Here is a 22,269-nt window from a genome sequence, read left to right as displayed (position 1 = left end):
TGCTTTTCTTTTCCCTCCTTATGTGTTTATTTTTAATCTGTTTAACTTACTAAAGCCTAACATATTTACAGTATTTTATGATATTTTATTTCCATCATCTCAAATTCTGGAGTTGCTAATCATCTTGCTTATTTTATCCACTGTCTCATTCACAAAGGATCATTTCCTTTAGTGTTTTGTAAATTTGTATTGTAAGCTCTTCAGGAAGGTTTATTATTCAGTGTGGGAAATCTGTACGGCCTGAACCTGTGGAGTTGCTCTTCCAGAACAGGTTTGCATTTGCTTTTGCTAGGGTGTCCAGGTATATCACCAACCAGATATGATTACTGTGAGGTGGAAAACTGACAAAAAAGAAGACTGATGAATGTGGGTGTGGTGGTGAAGAGCACTCACTCTAGAGAACAGCTCTCTGCTCCCTTTCTCCCACATGGGATGTGTGACCATGAGTGACTAGGAAACCCCATGCTTTCTCTAAATGAGGCTGATCCTCTTCAAGTCCTGAGACCCTGAGTCAGTATCAGCTGAAGAAGGATTTTCCTGTGGGCTTCCCCTTATCATCAGTGAACATGAAGGGACAGACTAACTTGGGAAATTTCAGAGTTCCAAAGAACCTGGGGAGAAACGTCTGTTCTGAGTCACTGATCTAAGGGCTGCAGACTCATGAAGCCAAATCTGATTCTGCCAAACAAAACTGTGCTTGTGATCCCTGAGTTTTAATTTTGACCCAGAAAACTTGCTATTTTCATTACTTTCAAAGGGGAAGTATTTTTGTTTTTTACTTTCCAGAAGTGGAGTTGCTTAGTTTTTCTTTAATGACAAAGTTTTCTACAACATGTTCTCATTACTTGACAAGAAAAGAGAACATGGGATGAGAGCAGAAGCTGGCTCCTCCTTACTCATCAGCCTTGTGATGGAGATATGGCATAAAGTGAGGTCTTTGAGGAAGGGAAGCCTCACAGAAGTGAGACAACCCATACAATACATCAAGATGCTGAAAGAGCCCAGCAGTGACTCCATGCATCTAGTGGGCACCTTATTTCACAACTGAGGTAGGATTGCTACGTTCACTGACCCTGGAAAGCAAAGCAAATGCTTTAAAAGAAAATATGCCAGCAAAATATGCACCGCCCCCCCTCAGCCATCTTGATAGATTGGCTGATATGCTCTAAGGTACAGGTCTGGGATGGTCAGCGAAGACCAAAAAGGACCCAAGGGCTTAGTCCCTCTCGTCCTAGAATTGGCCCACATGGCTTAGACTCTGTGTAAAACTTTCTTAGCAGGAAACCTCCCCTCAAAACCTATGCCTTGGGCTTCCCTGGTGGCACAGTGGTTGAGAGTCCGCCTGCCGATGCAGGCGACACAGGTTCGTGCCCCGGTCCGGGAAGATCCCACATGCCGCGGAGCGGCTAGACCCGTGAGCCATGGCTGCTGAGCCTGCGCGTCCGGAGCCTGTGCTCCACAACGGGAGAGGCCACACAATGAGAGGCCCGCATACCGAAAAAAAAAACAAAAACAAAAAAACCTATGCGTCTATCAACAGGTAATTGGTTAAAGAAATTGGGGTGCATTGCTGCAATGGACTCTTATGCAGCCATTAAAGATAATGGGGTCAACCTTTAAATGCTAATATAGAAAGACTCGCTAAGCTTTTAAAGTGAAAAAGCAGGCAGAAAATGGTATGTATAAAAACTCCCATTTGTATAAACACACATACATATACACACGTTTAACAGAATACACCAGAAAGTATTGTTATTAGTCACCTATTGAGGATAAAATATGAAATCTGGGGTGGGAAGGACACAGATTATTATTTTTTTAATATTTACTTATTTATTTATTTTGGCTGTGCTGTGTCTTAGTTGCAGCACGTGGGATCTTTGTTGCAGCATGCAGGATCTTTAGTTGCGGCACGTGGGATTTTTAGTTGTGGCATGTGTACTCTTAGTTGCGGCATGCATGTGGGATCTAGTTCCTGGACCAGGGATCAAACCCAGGCACCCTGCATTGGGAGCATGGAGTCTTACCCACTAGACCACCAGGGAAGTCCCACGAATTCTTGTATTTTATCATATACCCTTTGTAACTGAAAATTTTTTAATGTTCATGTATATTTTCTTCACCTCTCTGCTCCCACAAAAGAGCTCATTCAGCAGAATTTATCCCTTCCAAGTGATTTAGGGAGATGCTCAAACTGTGTTCTGAAGAACACTAGTTCTGTGAAATGCAAACAAGAACTACATGAAAGAAAATATGCCGTCCTTCCCAGATATGCTTTGGAAACACTGGGTTAAACCAAACCAAGTAGTTTTCTTTTCTTTTCTTTTTTCTGCGGTACGCAGGCCTCTCACTGTTGTGGCCTCTCCCATTGCGGAGCACAGGCTCCGGACACGCAGCCTCAGTGGCCATGGCTCATGGGCCCAGCCGCTCCGTGGCATGTGGGATCTTCCCAGACCAGGGCACGAACCCGTGTCCCCTGCAACGGCAGGCGGACTCTCAACCACTGCGCCACCAGGGAAGCCCTAAGTAGTTTTCTTAACTGTAGGAGTTATCAGAGCCTTTAATCTTCACTGTAAATTTCTAAGAGGGGACTAGAGGATACAGTTGTCCCCAGGCTTACTTGACCACAAACCACTTTTTTTGAGGAGCACCTCACAGAACTGATAAACTGTGGAACACACTTTGGGAACTGCAAGCCCTGGAATGAACCTAAGAAACAAATCAGTGCCCAAAACTCCTCCATCTTCAGTGATCTTCCAGATTGAGGGTGACCCGAGGTATACTTCACTTTGTTGGGCCACTCTGAATAAAGAGAGAATTGTCCTCAGCAACCCCCTTCCACACCCAGCACACTCAGCCCCATGGTTATCCTGATATGAACACACACACCTTAATCAATAATTAGTTTCTTATTCTGGCCCTGGGATCATGATCAAGCTCTTGTCCAAGCTAACATTATTTGGGATGAGCTGAGGGAGGAGTGAATGCCTGGTGTAGATCAGAAAAGGAGAGCACTATTCTTTTCAGCCTAGTGGAAATAGTGGAGTTTAGTCATCTCTCATTTCTGAGGTCTGTGTTGGTTCTTGGTACTCTTTTCTATTTGGAGACCTATAAAATTGGCCATTTGCCCATTCACCTGTTTCTCAAATCTCAGATTCCTCTCTTTTGATGAACCTGCCTTAATATCATCTCTTTTGAAGTACAGCTGGTTCTTGAGAGGTCACTGATCACATTCTGATATTATCTCAGGCTACATGCCACCCAATACTTTATTTTTAACTGGAATGTCCAGATTTCAGTCTTGGTTCTTTGTGACCATTTTTGTTATGACTGAGAAAGTTTTATTTTCCAGTTGGAAAACTAACTGACTGGAAAGCCGTGCCTGAAGAGGCATTCTGTCCTAATAAACAAACCAAGCAGCCCCACCAAGGTAGCAGAAGTTGTCTCAGGAGAAACACAGGACTGGGAATCAGAGAACCTGGCTCCCGACTCAGATTCTGCCACTTATTAGCTATAGGATTTTTTGCTAAGTCATCCAGTCTTTCACTTTTTAAATGAGGATTAAGTGTTGGGAGGAATAACGGAAGTAATAGAAGTGAGCATGTTTGGTCCACAGTATACATGCTGTAAATGTTTGCTCATTCATCCACCCAGCGGCCAAAATTATGTGCAATCAAACCTGGGCTTTATCACATACTGCCTGTGTGTATGTGAGGAATTCTCTTGACCTCTTAACCTCCCTAAGCTTTGTTTCCTGATATGTAAAGTGGAGACAGTTAAGAGGACCTAACTCGTAGGGTCTTTGTGAGGATTAATGGGCTAATGTATGCTATTATACTCAGTAAGTAGTATTTGTTATTGTTGTTCTTGTTGTTACTACTATCATTACATGTTCCAATGGACACAGTTACATAAACTACATAGGTATATACAGACAGATAGAGTAGGAGGTGGGACTTCTGGTAACGCATACCTACAGCATGGGCCGGAGGGACAAGGTTTGCAGAGGCCAGTGTACTGACAGGTTGGGATTTGTTCTTCCTCTCCAATTACAAAAGACACAACGCTTACAGGGAGAGGAGAGCCTGTGGCAGGCCCCAAAATGACTTTCTTCTCAAGAATAGGACTGTGTTTTCAGTCTCCCTGTTACTACCTCCCTAGATAAAGCTTTGCCCATAGTTATTCCTTCACTTGAAGGTAGCCAACAATCCTTCCTCCAGGAAGTGGGAGGCTGTCCTGCATCTCAGCCCAGGTAGGTTATCCCCATGGTATCTGTGGGGCCAGGAAGTCACTGGCCCCAAAATCGCAATGGGTTTCTCTTTCTAGGACTTAAGATTGTACTCAATAGCCCCAAAGCTTATTGAGACCAGTCAGGTAAGATATCTGAGTGACATGGGCATGGTGGAGTTAGGGAGGAAGTGGACAGTGTATGCCATGTCCTGGGGGGGCAGCTGCCACCCAGACTGTCTCCACTGTGGCTAAGTGGGAATGGGGTAAGGCTTTATCAGATATTCCAGTTTTTCAAGAATGGTCAGTAATCCAGAGTTCTATGTGTAATTTTTCTATTTTTTTAGCAAATTTATGTATTTTTTTTGGCTGTGTTGGGTCTTTGCTGCTGCGTGCGGGCTTTCTCTAGTTGTGGCAAGCAGGGGCTACTCTTCGCGGCAGTGCGCGGGCATCTCATTGCAGCGGTTTCTCTTGTTGTGGAGCATGGGCTCTAGACGCACGGGCTTCAGTAGTTGTGACTCATGGGCTCTAGAGCACAGGCTCAGTAGTTGTGGCGCACGGGCTTAGTTGCTCCACGGCATGTGGGATCTTCCCGGACTAGGGCTCGAACCTGTGTCTCCTGCATTGGCAGGCAGATTCTTAACCACTGCGCCACCAGGGAAGCACAATTTTTCTATTTTTAAATACTGGTAACAATTTCTAAAATTATAAAAAATCACCATGTGAGCCAAACAAAACACATCTTTGAGTCAATCCTACTCATAGGCTGTCTTCAGCCATGGACCACCAGTTTGTGACTCTGCCCTGAAGGTGTCCTTAACCACATTCTACAAAGACAAAATATTCTCACCACAAAAGCGCAAATGGAGAGATTGTGAGGGCTACTGTCCAATATTGTCTGTTTACAGGGGCCCTGGCTATTAGAAATCTAAGTCCTACATGCAAGATTGTGGTCCTTTCCTTTTCCCATCCTACCCCCTGGTAAAACTGGCTGAGGCAATAGGGTGAAAACAGTTTTATTTCTGGCAATATCAGAAGATAAATCTTGATCTTATATTATCGTAGTCAAGTTCCTCATGAGGCCAATCTGTTATACACTCGTGATATATTAATACATCTTGGACTTAATAGTATTGTCAGGTGGCTCAATAATTTTGGGTATTAATCAAGTAATTCAAGAATTTGGGGAGACTTAAATGTCAAAATTTCCATCACCTAGTTAGTAAGGCTGAATTATGAAACCACATCCCCATGCACACTTTCCCTAGGCATAAATACTTAAACCATCCACGAATAACAGGATTATAACATAAAACGACAGGGAATCACTTCATACTGTTCTTGTGATTCTTACCAGTTCCCAGCTCCTACCTCTCCTACTGGTCTGTGAACTTTGGAGGCCCTGTGTCTGTTTTTTTGCATCCCTACGACACCAGGCACTGTGCATGGCACTTAGAATTTTTCATTGTACATGAACAGGGAGGAATGGATGAAGAAAAGTGAATGCCAATTCCCAGTGAGAGGTATTTGTAGATTTGGAGATCTTCATTTCCCACAATTTGATTTTTTGAAAGGCTTCTGAAGTACAAATCTGGACAAATGACTTATTTGGCTCAGGTACACTTGAGGGCTGTTTATGTAAGTGAAGGAACATGAACTTTGGACGGAAATGTTAATTTTAGGTTCAAAACGATCTTCTCACTAGCTATAGTCCTCAGGCAAATTACTTAATTTCTTTGACCTAAGTTTTCTTTAGATGAAAACAGCAGAGTTTTCCTCCCCCTTAGGTTATCATTGGGACTAAACGAGATTATTTATAACATATCTGTATCTATATATATATGTGGGTGGGTGTGTGTGTGTATACATATACACTCACCCACCTACACATAATACAACTCAGTTTATTTAAAATATAGATGTTGCCACAGATATGCCCTTTTAATGCTGACTTCTGTTTTATGAATACTTACATCATTTAATGACAAATTATCTACTGAAGAATACTTTTCATTCAAAATATATTCCTTACCTATTTCCAAGAAGACCTGCAGCAACATAAGGTAAATAGTCATACATGGTTCATGTCTTGGGTCACGTTGTTGCTGCCCACATGGCACACAGCAAACATGACCCAAACTGACATTACTGGATTAAAGGAGGATATTGGCTTCCTAGATACATTTTTAAAAGAACAAGAGTAAATAAACACTAGCCAGGTGTGCTTTGGAGATACTGGAGCAGTTTAGAATGGCCACCTGGGTTAGTTCTTTGGCTCTTTTTCAGTAAAATGTACTAACGGGGCACTTGGGGTGGAGAGGAAGAGGTGGAATTGGTTGACTTCTTGAGTCTTGGTGTTGTGAATAGGTTGAATGCTAAATAAGTGCCCTAAATTTTGGCCAGCTCCACAAGAAATCCACATGGCTCATGGGTGTGGTTTGTAAGTGTAGAAAAGGCCCACCCCACCTTCTCTCAGCCCACTGACTCCCCGGAGTAGCAGGTTTTGTCAGCATTAGGGGGAGGTGTGTGATTTCTGCTGATGACTACAAGATTGGGAGACACTATGAGGAAAGAAAATGAGCAAAAGAGAACAAGAGAGGAAAAGGTTTAACTCTGCCTTCAGGTCTAGTTTTCCCCGGTGAGCACTTGGTCATCTAGTGGAAGTTGTCTCTGCAAAGGGAGCTAGAAATCAAGCAAACAGAAATCCATAAAAAAAGTTTTGCATAAACTAAAAAGTTGCACTTAATCACCAACATGTCTCTTTGATCTCTGATAAAGGAAGGGAAATGGGGCTGAAAAGAATTTTTCTCTAGGTCATGGGAAGCTTTAGAGAAAAAGTACAAGTGTTGGGTACTTTTCTGAACTAGAGTGATCACATGTGTTGTCAGCAGAAAAGCCACTTGTCCTGGCACAAAGAGCAGGTTCTACAAGGAGGCTTCCAACTGAGCTTCAACCTCAGTCTTTTTTCCTCAGACTGTATCTGGTCTGCAGGGAGGCCTTTTGTACTGGGTGGATGGTAACAGATGGTTGCTGCCTGGGCTCTCCAAGTCCTTCAACATTCCCAGACAGCCTTTACTCTTAGTACGCAGATAGGAAAAATGGTGCCCCATCTCACTTCCTGTGGAAAACCCAGTGTCCTCCCTGAAAACTTCCATGAATTCTTGGGGGCATTGGTTGGTTCTGATGACCTTTTGCTCTGCCCAATACATCATGGTTAGGAGCACAGTCCTCTGACTAAGACCTGGGATCAAATCCTGGTTCTGTCTCCTTTATTTTTACTATGTAACATTGGGAAAATTGCTTGGCCTTTCCCAGCCTCAATTTCCTCATCCATAAAATGGAGATAATAATACTTCCCCTTCAGGGTGATCATAAGTTAATGGGATAATGATGAAGTAATACAGGTAAAGCACTTAGCATGGAAGTTGGCACAAAGCATACACCAAATAGATGGTAGCTGGTATTTGTATTCCTTTACTCACATTACCCTAAACAGATGAGTAAAGATAGTTAACGTTTCATACAGCCTTTATTCCAAAGTCTATGACAACGTATCCCAAGGAGCTCCTTTCGACTTTAAAATTTTTTCAGGAGCTTTATAGGATAGAAACTGTTCTTTTAGTATCCATTAATTCTGAAAATACTGAAACAGAAAGGTAGATACAAGGCATGTTAACTTTTTCCTTCTTTGGATAACGTTGATGTGCACAGGGAATCACAGACCTCTTGCGATAATTAGAAGGTTCCCAGGTGATCCCTGGCTCCAGGGTGCATGCATTTGCCAACATTTTGCTAAGTAATCCCTAACCTTCGCTAACTGCTTTTCTGAAAGGGCTCAGTTTTTACATACTCACTGAACAAGTATTTTGAGTGCCTGTTTTGCACTCTGTTCTGTGCTCAGAACATCTTGGCTTTCACTTTAAAGGAGGTAGTATATGCAAAGGGGATTTGAGAAGGCTCAAATGAAATAAAATCTGTGGACTCATTATCCTCTCTCCTCATCTCCAGCATTTCATTGTGTCCATTAATCAGCCTGTCATAGGGTTCATGGCTCAGGTGGGAACTTCCCAGCAGTCCCAAGTGGTGTGTCTTAGAAATTATACCTCCCACTTTTTACATCTTACCCTCAAATTAACTTCTTCTCTTGAAAAGGCATTTTACGCAGGATTTTTTCCTGCTTGTTTAGATATTTTAATTTTTTTCATAAGTATTGTTTGAGCACGGAATACAAAGAAGCATGAGTGCCCTGGTGAACATTACAGCCTTGGTGGGGTGCCACGAGGCAAGGTGAAATGAAATGACATTGTAAAGACATGGCACAATAAGCAGAAGAGAACTCTGAGGGCTTCAGTTGCCAGAGAAAGCCCTAGGGGAAAGGTAGCATTTTAGCTCAGGGTTAAGAATAGATCGGTTTTGATTGGGAAACATGCAGAAAAGATATTCTGCTGGAAGGTATAGCATGAGCAGGTGTGCAGAGGTGGAAATGAGTGTCATGAGCTCAAAGGACTCCAAGTGACTGGCTGATGCAGAGACCTATGCTGAAGAACCCTGGGCAGAAAGTAGCTGGGGATTGTGAGGCAAGGCCCTGAGTACCAGGTTAAGGGGCAATTCGGTATGCTGGCAATTCCTGAGCAACGGGGGTGGGAGAGTATGTATGTTGTGCTTCATCTGGCATGGTCACTGAGTGGGGAGACACTGGAAGTGGGGACCCTGGTCAGGGGCCACAGAAGAAGACTCCGAAGATTTGGGAATGATTGACTATGGGTAGCCAAGAAAGAGAAGAGGAAGGAATACCAAAAGATTCCAGAATGTATGGCCTGGGTGACTGGGAATGACTGGGGATACCTCACTCACCAATCAATCTTTTATAGGAGTTCTGCCTTTCAAATGTCTTTCTTCCTTTTCCACTGAAATTCTTTCTCCCACTCCTGCCATGCAAGGAACCTGATAACAACGGTATTTACCCCCTCCTCTTTTCTAGTGTTGCTTTACTACCAAAAGCACTAAAATCTTGCCATCTATGCAACGGCCTATCTTTCAAGAGTAATCACAAATACGCAAAACACCTTGAAGTTCTCGTCAGTTTCTCACTTCCCCTCTCCCCCCAAAATTTTGATCTCATGTTTGGAATGAAATAGTAGCTATTTCTAATATCTGTCATAGATGTGTTTTCGCCCCATTTTTATTGCCAGGCAGCGCATTAGTGGTTAAGTTCATGAGTCCCTTTGTTTCAATTTATTCACCCTGAATTGGGGCTTTCCTTTTGAGTTTATACCAAAGGCAATAATATCCTGCATCTATTATTGTCCTTTGTTGTTTAAATAGTGCCTTCATTAAGGTTACCCCATTTGAACCTTCACTGAACAATCCTATGAAACAAGTCTGGCAGGTATTACTTTTTAATAAATGAGCAAGCTTAGGCTGAGAAGTAACATGTTCATTTACACAGACACCAAGTGTCATAACTGGAAATAACATGTAGGATCTGGTTATTTAATTACGTCCAGTATACTAGATGCTGTTGAAAGGCAAATACGTTGATTACACAATCGTAAGCATCTTACAAAATTGGGAAAACCAGGCATTAATATGTGAACAGTTGAATTACATCCTGTGGTTAAGTGCTCCGCTAGATAGCAATACAAGCAAGGAGCAGAAGGTACATGATTAACTACCATGTCATAATGTGATGCACAAATAAGGAAGGACTGCCTACAAAACAGAAGACATTTGCAAAGGATATATCTGATAAGGGGTTAATATCCCAAATATGCAAAGAACTCATATAACTCAACATCAAAGAAACAAATGTGTATAGGACCTAAACAGACATTTTTCCAAAGAAGACATACAGATGGTCAGCAGGCACATGAAAAGATGCTCAACAACACTAATCATCAAAGAAATGCAAATCAAAACCACAATGAGGTGTCACCACACACCTGTTAGAATGGCTATCATCAAAAAGACAACAAATAACAAGTTTGGCAGGGATGTAGAGAAAAGGGAACTTTCATGCACTGTTGGTGGGAATGTAAATTGGTGCAGCCACTATAGAAAACAGGATGGAGGTTTCCCCCCAAATTAAAAATAAAACTACCACATGATCCAGCAATTCCATTCCTGGGTATTTATCCGAAGAAAATAAAAACACTAATTTGAAAAGTTATATGTATCCCTATGTTCACTGCAGCATTATTTACAATAGCCAAGATATGGAAGCAACCTAAAAGTCCATCAATAGAGCAATGGATAAAGAAGATGTGGTATGTATATACAATGGAATACTACTCAACCATAAAAAGAATGAAATCTTGCCATTTGCGACAATATGGATGGACCTCGAGGGTATTATGCTAGGTAAAATAAGTCAGAGAATCTAATATCAAAATACATAAACAAATATAACAAACAGAAACAGACTCACAGATATAGAGAACAAACAGGTGGTTGCCAAACGGGAGGGTGGTGGAGGGATGAGTGAAATAGGTGAGGGAAATTAAGAGGTACAAACTTCCAGTTACAAAATGAGTCACAGGGATGAAAAGTACAGCATGGGGAACACAGTAATACTGTAATAAGTTTGTATGGTGACAGATGGTAACTAGACTTGTGGTGATCATTTTGTAATGTATGAAAATAGTGAATCGTGTTTTAGGTCAATCATACTTTAATAAATAAATAAATATTTTTAAAGTAACTGGGGAGAAATAAGCCAAAATGTTTATAATGTCTGTTCATAGGTAAAGGCATTGTGATTGGGTTTTTTCTTTATATTTTTATATATTCCTCATATTCTCTATAAGGAGCCTACACAGGATTTTTGGTCTTAATAAACATTTCTAAAAGCTTAAAAAAAAATAAGGGAGGATTGTGTCCATTCCTGGGCTCCGTGCTTAAAAGGGGTGCTAACAACCTAGAGCTTATCCACGTGACACTCACTGGGAATCTGAGGAGCCCTAGGGATCAAAGGTGAAGGGAAAAACATCCAGCAGAAAAGAACTCAGGGAGGACCTTTTGCTCCCTCTACTTAATGGAGTGCCTGGTGTATAAAACAGGCTTCTTCTCTGAGGTCCCAAGAGTAAGCCAGGAGCTAACGAACAGAAGTTACGGGAAAAAAGGACTCCAACTTCATATAAGGAAGGACTCCCCAACCACTGGAACACCAAAAATATTTAGAACAAGCTACCTGATGTAGTAATGAGCTCCCTATTCCTAAAGGTAACCAACATGGGCCAAGTTAATGCCTATTAAAGATGTTGTAATTTGTGTGCTATTGAGTTCAGAACCAAAGCAGTGTTATGGCTGAGAGGTAGCATGATGCAGGGTTTAAGAACGCAGGCTCTGAAGGCTGTACAGTGCTCACCCTTGGAACTCAGCCAAGCCACACAGAGACCGTTTGTAGATGTGTTGGCCAACCCACCAGCTGAGGCATCAGCTGACAGCTGACATCAACCACTAGACATGTGACTGTGTGAGCCTTCAGATAATTCCAGTCTTTCAAGTTTTGAACCACCACATTTGACACCAAATGGAGCAGACGTAAGATGCTCTACCAAACCTTGCCCAAATGATAGATTCACAAGCAAAATAAATGTTACCATTTTAAACCACTAAGTTTGGGAGTAGTTAGTTTCGTAGCACTGAATAACCGGAACACAATGTTTATGTGATCTTCTGAATTGCCATTGATCTTCAAGGCCACCTACAGGTACTGAGTCAAGTAGAAGGAGATATTATTTGCAGAAAGGGGCTCAGGTGTCTTGGGCTAATGAGAGAAGAGAAGGCTTGATGAAACTATTGGGAGAATATGAATGAGAAATGAACGAAGACTTCTGGGGGCACAGTGAAGACTAGATCCATGGCTTTGTAATACCCTCCCTCCCCTACATGGTTTTGTGATTTTTTTTACCTACCTGGAGAAGGTAGGTGCTGGATCCTGACAAGAAGGTGGAAGAGACCCTGACGGTCTGTTGATGGCATGCATATGGATGGTGGACTTGGGAAACACAACACCCAAGGAAACAGAACAAAACAGGATAGACTAGCATATTGTTGCCTGTTGGCATGTAAAGGAATCTTAGAGATTGTTTTCTAGATAAGGAAATCAAGATCAGGCATCTGGAGAACAACTAAGTATTAATTGTTCAGTACAGACAGTACAAGTGAATTTCAGAGAAAAGAGGTTAGGTTTAGTGAGAAGAATATGAAAGGGAGATGGGTCCAAAAAAAGATTTCTAGATAGGGAGACCTGAAAAATTGAGACAGGTTGGCTCTTTCTGTGTCTAAGAAGGGGGAAAGTATGGCAGTTCTTAAAGGTTAGAGCACGGAATCATGCTGGAAATTCTATCAGTAATACCATAAACAACAGTTCTCTCATTTTTTTTAAGGAAAAAAAATTACAGTGGGTAATTACAGTGGGAAACCAGAGTGGGTGACCAATTCCCTAGCAATCAGACCATGATAACATTAGAATATCCCAGATATTCTATCCAGATCTGCTTCCCTGGTGCTGTGAATGCAGCTGGGATGAAGCAGGCAAGGAAAGATACTAGCAGGCAATTACCTGTCTTCCTCATTGATTTTCGGGCTGTATGAATGTATTCAAAAATTAAGAAGCAGTGATGTCAAGTTGGGCTGAAATCTTCTGAGTAACAATTTCTGACTAGGATAACTTACCTTGTTCATTTCTCCATCTGCTCCTTTCTTGCAGTGCACAGCATCAGTTATCCTCTCTAGAAAAGAACAAAAAAGCAATTTCAACATCTAGGGTAGAAGAGGAGGGTATTAATCACAATGAAGTTTGACAGGACAGAAGCCTCCCCAGGTCTACTCAGGCCATTTAAAGCTTTTACGCCCCCTGTAGACTATCACAAGTGCGTGAACATCAGACCATAAAAGAGGGAAGAAGCTTATGTGGAAAGTAGTAATAGCTCAGGGCTGGCCAGTGTCTGGATGTGTCTCTTCTTACCCCCGGTTGTCTAAATCAGGTCATCTCAGCTGTCAGGAATGTTTTTTTCCTTTTTTCAGAAGATGCTACCAAAATGCCAGTTAGCTTGGAAGTTGTGCCAGGTGCATTTAATGGGCTATAAATTAAAAAGAAAGACACAGTGTGGTTTTTGTTTTTTTTTACATCTTTATTAGAGTATAATTGCTTTACAATGGTGTGTTAGTTTCTGCTTTATAACAAAGTGAATCAGTTATACATATGTTCCCATATCTCTTCCTGATGGCGTCTCCCTCCCTCCCACCCTCCCTATCCCACCCCTCCAAGCGGTCACAAAGCACCGAGCTGATCTCCCTGTGCTATGCGGCTGCTTCCCACCAGCTATCTACCTTACGTTTAGTAGTGTATATATGTCCATGCCTCTCTCTCGCTTTGTCACAGCTTACCCTTCCCCCTCCCCATATCCTCAAGTCCATTCTCTAGTAGGTCTGTGTCTTTATTCCTGTCTTACCCCTAGGTTCTTCATGACATTTTTTTCCTTAAATTCCATATATATGTGTTAGCATACAGTATTCTGACAGTTATTATAACAGATAGGGATCCTAGAAAAAAATAATGTCAAGCCTAGGTGAAACTGGTAGGCTGTGAAATGAACCCAAGGGATTTTTTTCCTTTTGGAAAGGGAAAAGGGAACATGTTCCTGCTGCAACTTTATTTAGCTCTCAGTACAGGGTCTGGAGTCTGTGATTAACGTCAAAGACAGCCCTGTGCGTGTGATATGCAGCCCCTGTGCTCCCCTTGAGATGTCAAGTCCTACTTCTCCCTACTGTCTATCAGGTAGAGCTAAATCAGTATATCTTAGAATCAGGGACTGGAGTGGATGTTAAAAGATCATCTAGGTAATTTCTCTGCCTTCAGGGAGGAGTAAACCAAAATCATTCTATATGTATTAAATATCCATTGTTTGTAAATTGTATTTCTCTGAAGGACTCCACAAATGGGTCCCAAGGGAGCTATTTAGAATTAATTCATCACTATCAGGAAATGGCTTATGTGCAACTTCTCATATTTCAGGTTCAGACTTCCTTTCTCATTCTTTTGTAAAGGGACACAGGAGCTGGTTATTATCTTCCTGATAAGAAGTCTTCACATTCTTAATCTCTTGTTCCTTAAATACGTTTGTTTCTGAAACCTTTTTTCATATGCCCTTAAATAATATCCATTACTTGATGCTGAGCCCTCCGTCCAGTTGGTTGCTCTTCTTTAGTTATAAAACCCAAAACAAAACCTGTATGCTACAAAAGTTGTGGCTACTTGACATCTAAGAGCAATGATCTAATGATCCTGCAGCCCAGAACTTATTCCTCCACGACCACACTGGCTCTTTCAACCACAGAGTGACAAAGGCTGATGGTGATTCGTTGTCCTGTTGTTTTCCTACCAAACTTGTATGTGACTGTTTCATCTTTCCCAATAACCCTCCCTCACCAAATGTTCCTTTCTTCCCCCCTTACTTCTTCTGCCCTTCCTTCCTTCCTTCCTTCCTTCCTTCCTTCTTTCCTTCCTTCCTTTTGAGGTATAATTGACATACACCATTATATTAGTTTCAGTTTTACAACATAATGATTTGATATTTGTATATATTATGAAATGATTACCAAATTACTTGGTTTATAAATTCATACAACATTTTAACACTGTGCAGTCTTAACAAAACTCATCCATAAGCCAGATGCAGCCTTGGGACCATCATTTTGCTACCTGTGCACAGCTGGAAGATTATAATTTGATTTGCACAAGGCCTATGGCAGTCCAAGCCATGAGTGTGCTTGAAAAATGCTTCTTGTTACTCTGACTTTCCATTGTCTTCACTTACTTGTTGAGTTCCCTTTCATTCCAGGTCCTTGGATGTGGCTGTGTTGCCCAAGCTGTCCTCAGTCGAGGACGTCATGGAGGAATCATCACTATCAATACTGGACTTTCACTGGCAATAGTAATGGCCATTTATGTTGCTGGAGGTGTCTCTGGTAAGTAATAGAAATAATAATAATAACAGCTACTATTAACTCAACCATTCCAATGTACTAGCACAGTTCTGGGTACTCTACAGACCTTAATTTTTTTAGATCTCAACAGTCCTGCAAGAATATGTATTTGATTCTATTTTTATAGATGACAAAATTTAAATGGCCAGCAAATGCTAAGTGACTGGCACAAAGGCAACATTTAGCAAAAGACAGAGATGAGGGTTGGAACTCAGAACTGACTGATTCCTAAATCTGGCTATGGAATAGTATTCTTCATCTATCAATAGAGTCTTTTACTAGCTCTTCCCCACGCTTGGAAACCACTTCCCAGATATGCTGTGAATAGCCCAGTGAATATCACTCCAACAGAGGCAATTCCCTGGACCTTTATCCACAGCAATCAGGGAGAGCCTAGGTCATTTGCAAAATAGCTAGTGTGTTCATGGAGCTGCAGGGCTAGTCAGATGGTCTTGGTCCAATTCTGTTCTGAGTGGTAGGTTAATTAGAAGCCATTCTCAAGGTTCTGAGGAGCAAAATGAAATGATATTTAATACAGCCTGGGACCTTAGGAAGGAACTGTGGAAATGATCCACTTCCCAAAGGCTTGCAGAATCCTCAGCAGCCTTGTCTGGGGGCTCAGAGAACTAAGGCAAGACTGTTGGTGACAACGGAAGAAGGGAACCCCTGCATGCTGGGCACTGTACTGGGTGCTGTACATACTTTATCTCCTCTCACTTCTATAGCAGCACTCTGAGGCCGGTATTATTGTCCATTCTACAGAGAAAACTGGAGCTCCAAGGGATTGAGTAAATTGCCAGAAGCCCCACAGCTGGCAAAGAGACAGATCAAAGATTTGACCCAGGTCTATACGACAGCAAAGCACAGGTCCCCATTATTATACAACATTTCCAGCTGTCTACTATAGGAAGGACAGTACAGGCAGCGCCTATGGGCAGTACGGTCCAGCTGGATCCCAGCACTGTACTACCTACCTAAGACACAAGAATAACCAGGGGAACACCCTGAATGTGCCAAGGCTTAATTACAGTTGCAGGCCTTGACACCAGACACACAACACACTCCTGGCTTCAAATAAGCATGCAGGATGCTCCACTGCCTCCCCTCACGCTCCCATCTACATTCACACAGGTGTTGTTTCCACAAACCATGCAATATAAATGTAGGCATGTTTTCAGCGATTTTTTTAAAGTGGAGATGTGGTTTTGCAGTATTTCACCTGCATAACACCCTGAATTAAACTTCATCAAATATTTACTTAGGATAAATTGGTCCCAGACCCTACCAATGTAGCTAACACCCTTTACCACCAGCACTGTCAATGTCTGTTTGCATCCACTGATATATTTGGAGTCACAATAGGAGGAGAAGGGACAGGGACCAGCAGGAAGGGGAAGAGGGAGTAAAGGATGGTGTGGAGTCTTCCCATCCGGCCTTTACACTGGGATTAAGCCCCTGCGCTCAGAGTAAGGGCCAGAACTGATGGGACTGTTTTCACTAGAGGCTGCTTCTGGGTGAGGCTTGGGAGCTGTCCACATTGTTTATGAGAGGCTGTGAGATCTCAAAATGCAAGGAGAGGGCTTCCCTGGTGGCGCAGTGGTTGAGAGTCCGCCCGCCGATGCAGGGGACACGGGTTCGTGCCCCGATCCGGGAAGATCCCACATGCCGCGGAGCGGCTGGGCCCGTGAGCCATGGCCTCTGAGCCTGCGTGTCCGGAGCCTGTGCTCCGCAACGGGAGAGGCCACAGCAGTGAGAGGCTCGCATACCGCAAAAATAAATAAATAAAAATTAAAAAAAAAAAAATGCAAGGAGAGCAGTTTCTGAGCCTGGCTGATATAAGGTAGCACTGAGTTGGAAAAGGAGCTTATCTCCCCATCTCTGTTTGGAAATGATATTCAAGCTCCCTGAGAACTGGGGGAACATGCACAGACAACACACTGGCCCACTGATGACATCAGTGCAGACTCAGTATTGGCTTCAGCAGCCCAGGAGCAGGAGAGGAAGACTACATAGGGGAGGTGACTTTCTCACAGTGGCTGCAGCTAACATGCTGGTTTGTGGGCATATGTGAGGCCCTCTTTGGGAATTCCAAAAATAACCAATGTATATTACGCATAAACATAAATGGGATCCCACTTTGTGGTCCAGACTGGTGAGGTCAGCTGACATCTGGTTGTGGAACATAAAGCATTACTTTACTGCACGGCAGTTACCACACCCTGCTCCCTTGTGAACTTGCCAGTAGTCTGGCAATCCAATCTGGCCAATCAGAACTCATAATGCCCTAATTATGCACCATCCCCCACAAAGCGTTTACACTGCCAGCTTGTACCTAGACTATGGCGGTTGTTTTTGATGTAGTTTTTTTTATAAGCAATAAAAATTCACTGAAAAATCAAAATAGCTTTGCTTAATGACAAATAAAATGTTAAGATGATCTCTATCACAGAGTTGTCTGTGGGTGGGGGGCAGGAGACTCGTCTAGGACAGAACCTTGAAAGAGCTCACCTTGCTCACGTAAGACTTTCATCTCAGGCCTCGGGGAATCCAGCTATCCCCCTGGGCTCTTTATGTGAATAATCTGATCATCACAACCACCTTGGCAGGGCCAAGATGTGAGTGTGGCCTTCTCTGACTCGAGCACTCATGTTCTTTCCACTACACTGCTCTGCTTTGTCCTTCGGGTAAGCCAAGTGATCACACATCTCTGCAAGGAGAAACTCTCCTCGTTGCTTTGCAAAGCACCCTCCTGGGCACACCCTCTCTGACTCCCAAACAACTTTCCCTCTGTAGATCTTTGTAGTCTGAGCTATCTGAATAAAGACCTCTGACTATTTCTTCAACTTTCATATCTTTTTTTTCTTCAATTTTTTAAACTGAAGTAGAGTTGATTTACAATGTTGTGCCGGTCTCTGCTGCGCAGCAAAGTGACTCAGTTATACACATAGAGACATTCTTTTTATATTCTTTTTCATTATGGTTTATCTCAGGAGATTGGATATAGTTCCCCATGCTATACATTAGGACTTGCTGTTCATCCATTCTGAATGTAATAGTTGGCATCTACCAGCCCCAAACTCCCAGTCCATCCCTCTCCCTCCCCACTTCCCCCTTGGCAACCACCAGTCTGTTCTCTATGTCTATGAGTCTGTTTCTGCTTTATAGATAGGTTCATTTGTGCCATATTTTAGATTCCACATACATCAACTTTCATATCTTGAAAACCTACTAAGTGCCTTGCTGCATGTCAAGGTCAAGGTGAACAATAGTTCCTGCCTCAGGGTGCTTTTGAGGGGCTAAAAGCATAAACCTACCTACAGCAAGTCTTATTTTGGAAGAGGAGCTTGTCCCATTGGTGGACTCATCTGAGGGGAGACATTTTTGATTGGAGGTGATTTCTTACATCCCCTTGTCCTTTCACAATGGGTTCCTCCAGGCTGGCTGGGTGGCGGCTACCCTCCAACCAGCTCTGGGAGAAGAGGAACAGGGCTGGCTCCAGGAACTTTCCACTGCCCTGGGTGCTCCCCTCTTCTAAGCCCTAGGAAGCTGTACTCCTGCCAGTCTCCAGAATTATGACTCTCTTAGATTTAAAAGTAAAACAAAACAGGTGATATGTGTGTAAGCCTTCAGGAAGTCACCTGTGCTTTGATATATTGGCATTTTCTTGTTCATATTAGCCCCAGAGTGGCAGAGGCAGGTGAAGAAAGGACCCTCACGGTGTAGTCAGCAGTCAGAACCCCTCCCCACTGCAAGCCCACTTTGGCTTAGAGACTCAGGAAAAGGATAGCTTTCTTCACGCACTGGGGAGAGGAGGGAAGGCTTCCCAAAACAAGCTCACCAATAGGTTCTGTGGGGGGTCAAAGTGTCATCACCATCATCATCATCATCACTCCTTTGTTTACAACTATTTCCACAACCCAGAGGTCCACATTTCAGTGTGGTCACATTGACAGTTACTCTAATTCCCCCCTCCACACTAAATGTCATTGGCACTCTTCATATGAGTGTCCTTCATCCCTAGGAATCAAGCCCATATGCTCAAAGATGATCTTTGAAAATTTTTTCCCTGCTTTCTAAGGCGGAGAAACCTTTATAAACTTGGTGAAGAAGGTCTAGAAAAGAACATAGGCCCAAGAGTTCAAATAAACCTGAATTTGAATCCTAGACCTACCACTTATTAGCCATGTGACCTTAAAATGTTACTTTACTTCTGTGCCTCAGTTTTCTCAGCAGTTAACTGGACTAGTACCCACCTCACCGGGTTCTTAGGAGGATCAAGTGCATGTAATACGCCTATGACAGCATCTGGCAAGTGTTCAATATGCATTGTTGTTACTGTTGTTACTAGCAAAGCCAGCTGGGGATATCAGTAACCTACCCCAGAGCAAGCCCTCTACCTGACCTTGCAACTGGGTTAGAATCAAAGAGGCTGATTTCTCTAGTCAGACTTTAGGCTGGAGTGGAGGAGGAAGTGTTGCTCCATTTGTGTGTGTGAGATATACATCGTTTATGCAGAGAAACTACAGAAAATCCACTCAGATACTGTGACTACCTCAAAATAAACTGAGCCCCTTACCTCAGTGAGAGGCACAGCCCACAAAGGAAGGGCCATTTCCCCTTAAAGAGATATCTCTTTTCAGTCCTAAGATTGTTTCTATATCCTCTGGACATGGACTTAGAAATGACTAGATATAGATTTAGATCTTACAAGTATAAGTATATTGACTTACAAATATACTGAAGTTAACTGTTTATATCAATCTCTTTGGGGTTATTGCTTTATAGTTAGGCAAAACCCAGTAGATAGATGATATAGATAGATAGATAGAGAGATGAGAGAGAGAGAGAGAGAAAATGAGCCACTTGAGTACAAGTTTCTTTATATATTTGACTTTCTTTTGAGAAAGCTAAACTTCCTAAACAGTGTCTAATGATGCCATGAGGATTATTAGTCCTCTCTTCCTCTCCACTCAAACACACACACACACACACACACACACACACACACACACCTCTGTCTCCTCACATACAGTTCCTCACCTAGAAGACTGAATTCTGCCTGCAGTCCCTAGATAAGGTTTCCTTCACAATAATTCTCCCTGGCCTGCCCTCTGACTTTCCTAATCACCTTATCTTCCTTGCAGGTGGCCACATCAACCCAGCTGTGACTTTTGCAATGTGTCTTTTTGGACGGACGAAGTGGTTCCAATTCCCATTTTATGTGGGGGCCCAGCTCTTGGGAGCCTTTTTAGGGGCTGCAACCCTCTTTGGCATTTATTATGGTGAGTAGGACCCCTGAGTCCAGAGATTAGGGAGAACTGGCTATAAGTTGAAAGTCAGAATAACTTGGTAGGAAGAGGTGAGATGAGGTAAGAACAGGAAACGTTCTCCACTTGACACGCAGTTCTAAGAGTCCTAAGTTCGAAATAATGGGGCCAACATTATCATCAGGGCACGTTCAGGAAGTCTCTTAATGAAAATGGTCACAACTTAAATGGAGGACAGAACTTAAAGGAAGTATATTTTTAGACCCAACCTGCACTACACTGTGAACAATGCCAAAGTAAGCAATAGGCCACTGGCTTCTCCATGGCTTTCTCTGATTTGGCTGGGAAGGGAGCCGTTGACTTGTGGCAAGGAGAATGATGAGTAAGTACTTAAAGAAGGAATCTGGAACAAAGTCTTTGAAGGAAGAAGCACAGCAGAGAAATGGGCTGGGTGGGGAACCTCTTCTCCCTTCCATCCAGTAGCCAGGGCTTCCATTCTGCAACAGTCCTGGGGGAACCACAGTACTGACGATCAAAGACCCAGACTGTAGTTCCATGTGAACTATGTACGTAGCTCTGTGACTTCAGTAAGTCATCTGACCTTATTGGTCTCAGTTTCCTCCTCTGGAAAATAAAGGAATTGAACTAGTAGGTGACTTCTTAGGCCCTTCAAACTAAAAAATCTTGGGGTTCCATAAAATCAAGTGTTAAAGTAGTTCCTTCTCTCTAACCCAAGGTAAGTCTTAATACTTTATGACTCTCAGACTGAAGCCCTTAGGAACTAGAATTTATGAGCCAAGCCTGAGAGGTACATTGTGGAAAGGGACCTCTTCCCACAGAGTATCCTAAGAATTAGAGTGTAAGAAGACTAAAGAATTACTCAAGACCAGACCAGAAACCTAGAGCACCAGCTGCTGTGTCCAGAGAGGCCTGGGGGTGGTGCTGGCTATGTCGGGGACTGCTGTGTTCCTTGTTCTAAGGGCATCTTCACTGTACCTTGATGCCCTCAAATTCTGGACTGCTATTAGGGGTTACTGAGAACCCTCTGGGAATCATGAGCTCTGCATAGAGCAAGTCCAAGCTTCACTTTCACTTTTAGTCAATCTTGAAAATTCCAAGAATTCCCCTCAAAGAAAAATGGTTCCCAAGACCCACTGGATAAGGATTTGGCTCAAACGTGGAGTGAACCATCAAGGGCAGCCGGGGCTTTCTCTCTCTGACCCGCTATCCTGGGAGTTCTCTGGGTATCTCTAAAGCTACCATACTGTGAAGTGAAAAGAGGCAAATGATATGGATCTTCCTAGCTGAACCTGAGGGTTCGCCTGTACTTGTTCAGCACAAGACCTGGCATAGGCCTACGTCCCCCCCTGCCCAGAGGAAACTAACATGCCAGAGCTCTGTCTTCCATAGATGCATTTCTGTCTTTTGCTGGTGGAAAACTGCTCGTCGTGGGAGAAAACGCAACAGCACACATTTTCGCAACATACCCAGCTCCGTATCTGTCTCTGGTGAATGCATTTGCAGACCAAGTAAGTGTACATTCAACAAAGACCTAACTTTTGTGAAAAGACATAATCTAATAAGGGGGATGCATAGGAACATTACAGGCCTATGAGAAAAGAAAGGCTATGTTTCCAAAGCCAGAGGTCCCTACGCATAACCCAAGCTTTGTTGACAAATTTCTGCCCTTGCCAAAGTTGATACCACTACGGGTTTTCTGCCTCCTCTTTAATACATACACTTCTTCCACATCAGTCAAGTTTCAGAGAAAAGTGCACGACTG

At 42.8% G+C, this 22,269-nt stretch overlaps 1 protein-coding gene across 1 annotated transcript in view; it reads left to right on the top strand.

The window, feature by feature from the left end:
- The window catches only part of AQP9 (aquaporin 9), a 36,611-nt gene that overhangs the window by 5,099 nt on the left and 9,243 nt on the right, over positions 1–22,269 (top strand). Inside the window, exons 2-4 of the mRNA XM_022579609.3 lie at positions 15,075–15,201; positions 20,364–20,501; positions 21,897–22,015. Of these exons, the coding sequence (XP_022435317.2) occupies positions 15,075–15,201; positions 20,364–20,501; positions 21,897–22,015 (384 nt within the window). The remainder of the gene's footprint in view (positions 1–15,074; positions 15,202–20,363; positions 20,502–21,896; positions 22,016–22,269) is intronic.

Source organism: Delphinapterus leucas, chromosome 2, assembly GCF_059928025.1.
Source record: "Delphinapterus leucas isolate spDelLeu-1000000601 "Yukka" chromosome 2, BTC_Dleu_Yukka2, whole genome shotgun sequence".
Taxonomy (NCBI): Eukaryota; Metazoa; Chordata; class Mammalia; order Artiodactyla; family Monodontidae; genus Delphinapterus; species Delphinapterus leucas.
Note: the sequence above shows the minus strand (reverse complement) of the source record. Positions and strands in the feature narration are given on the sequence as shown.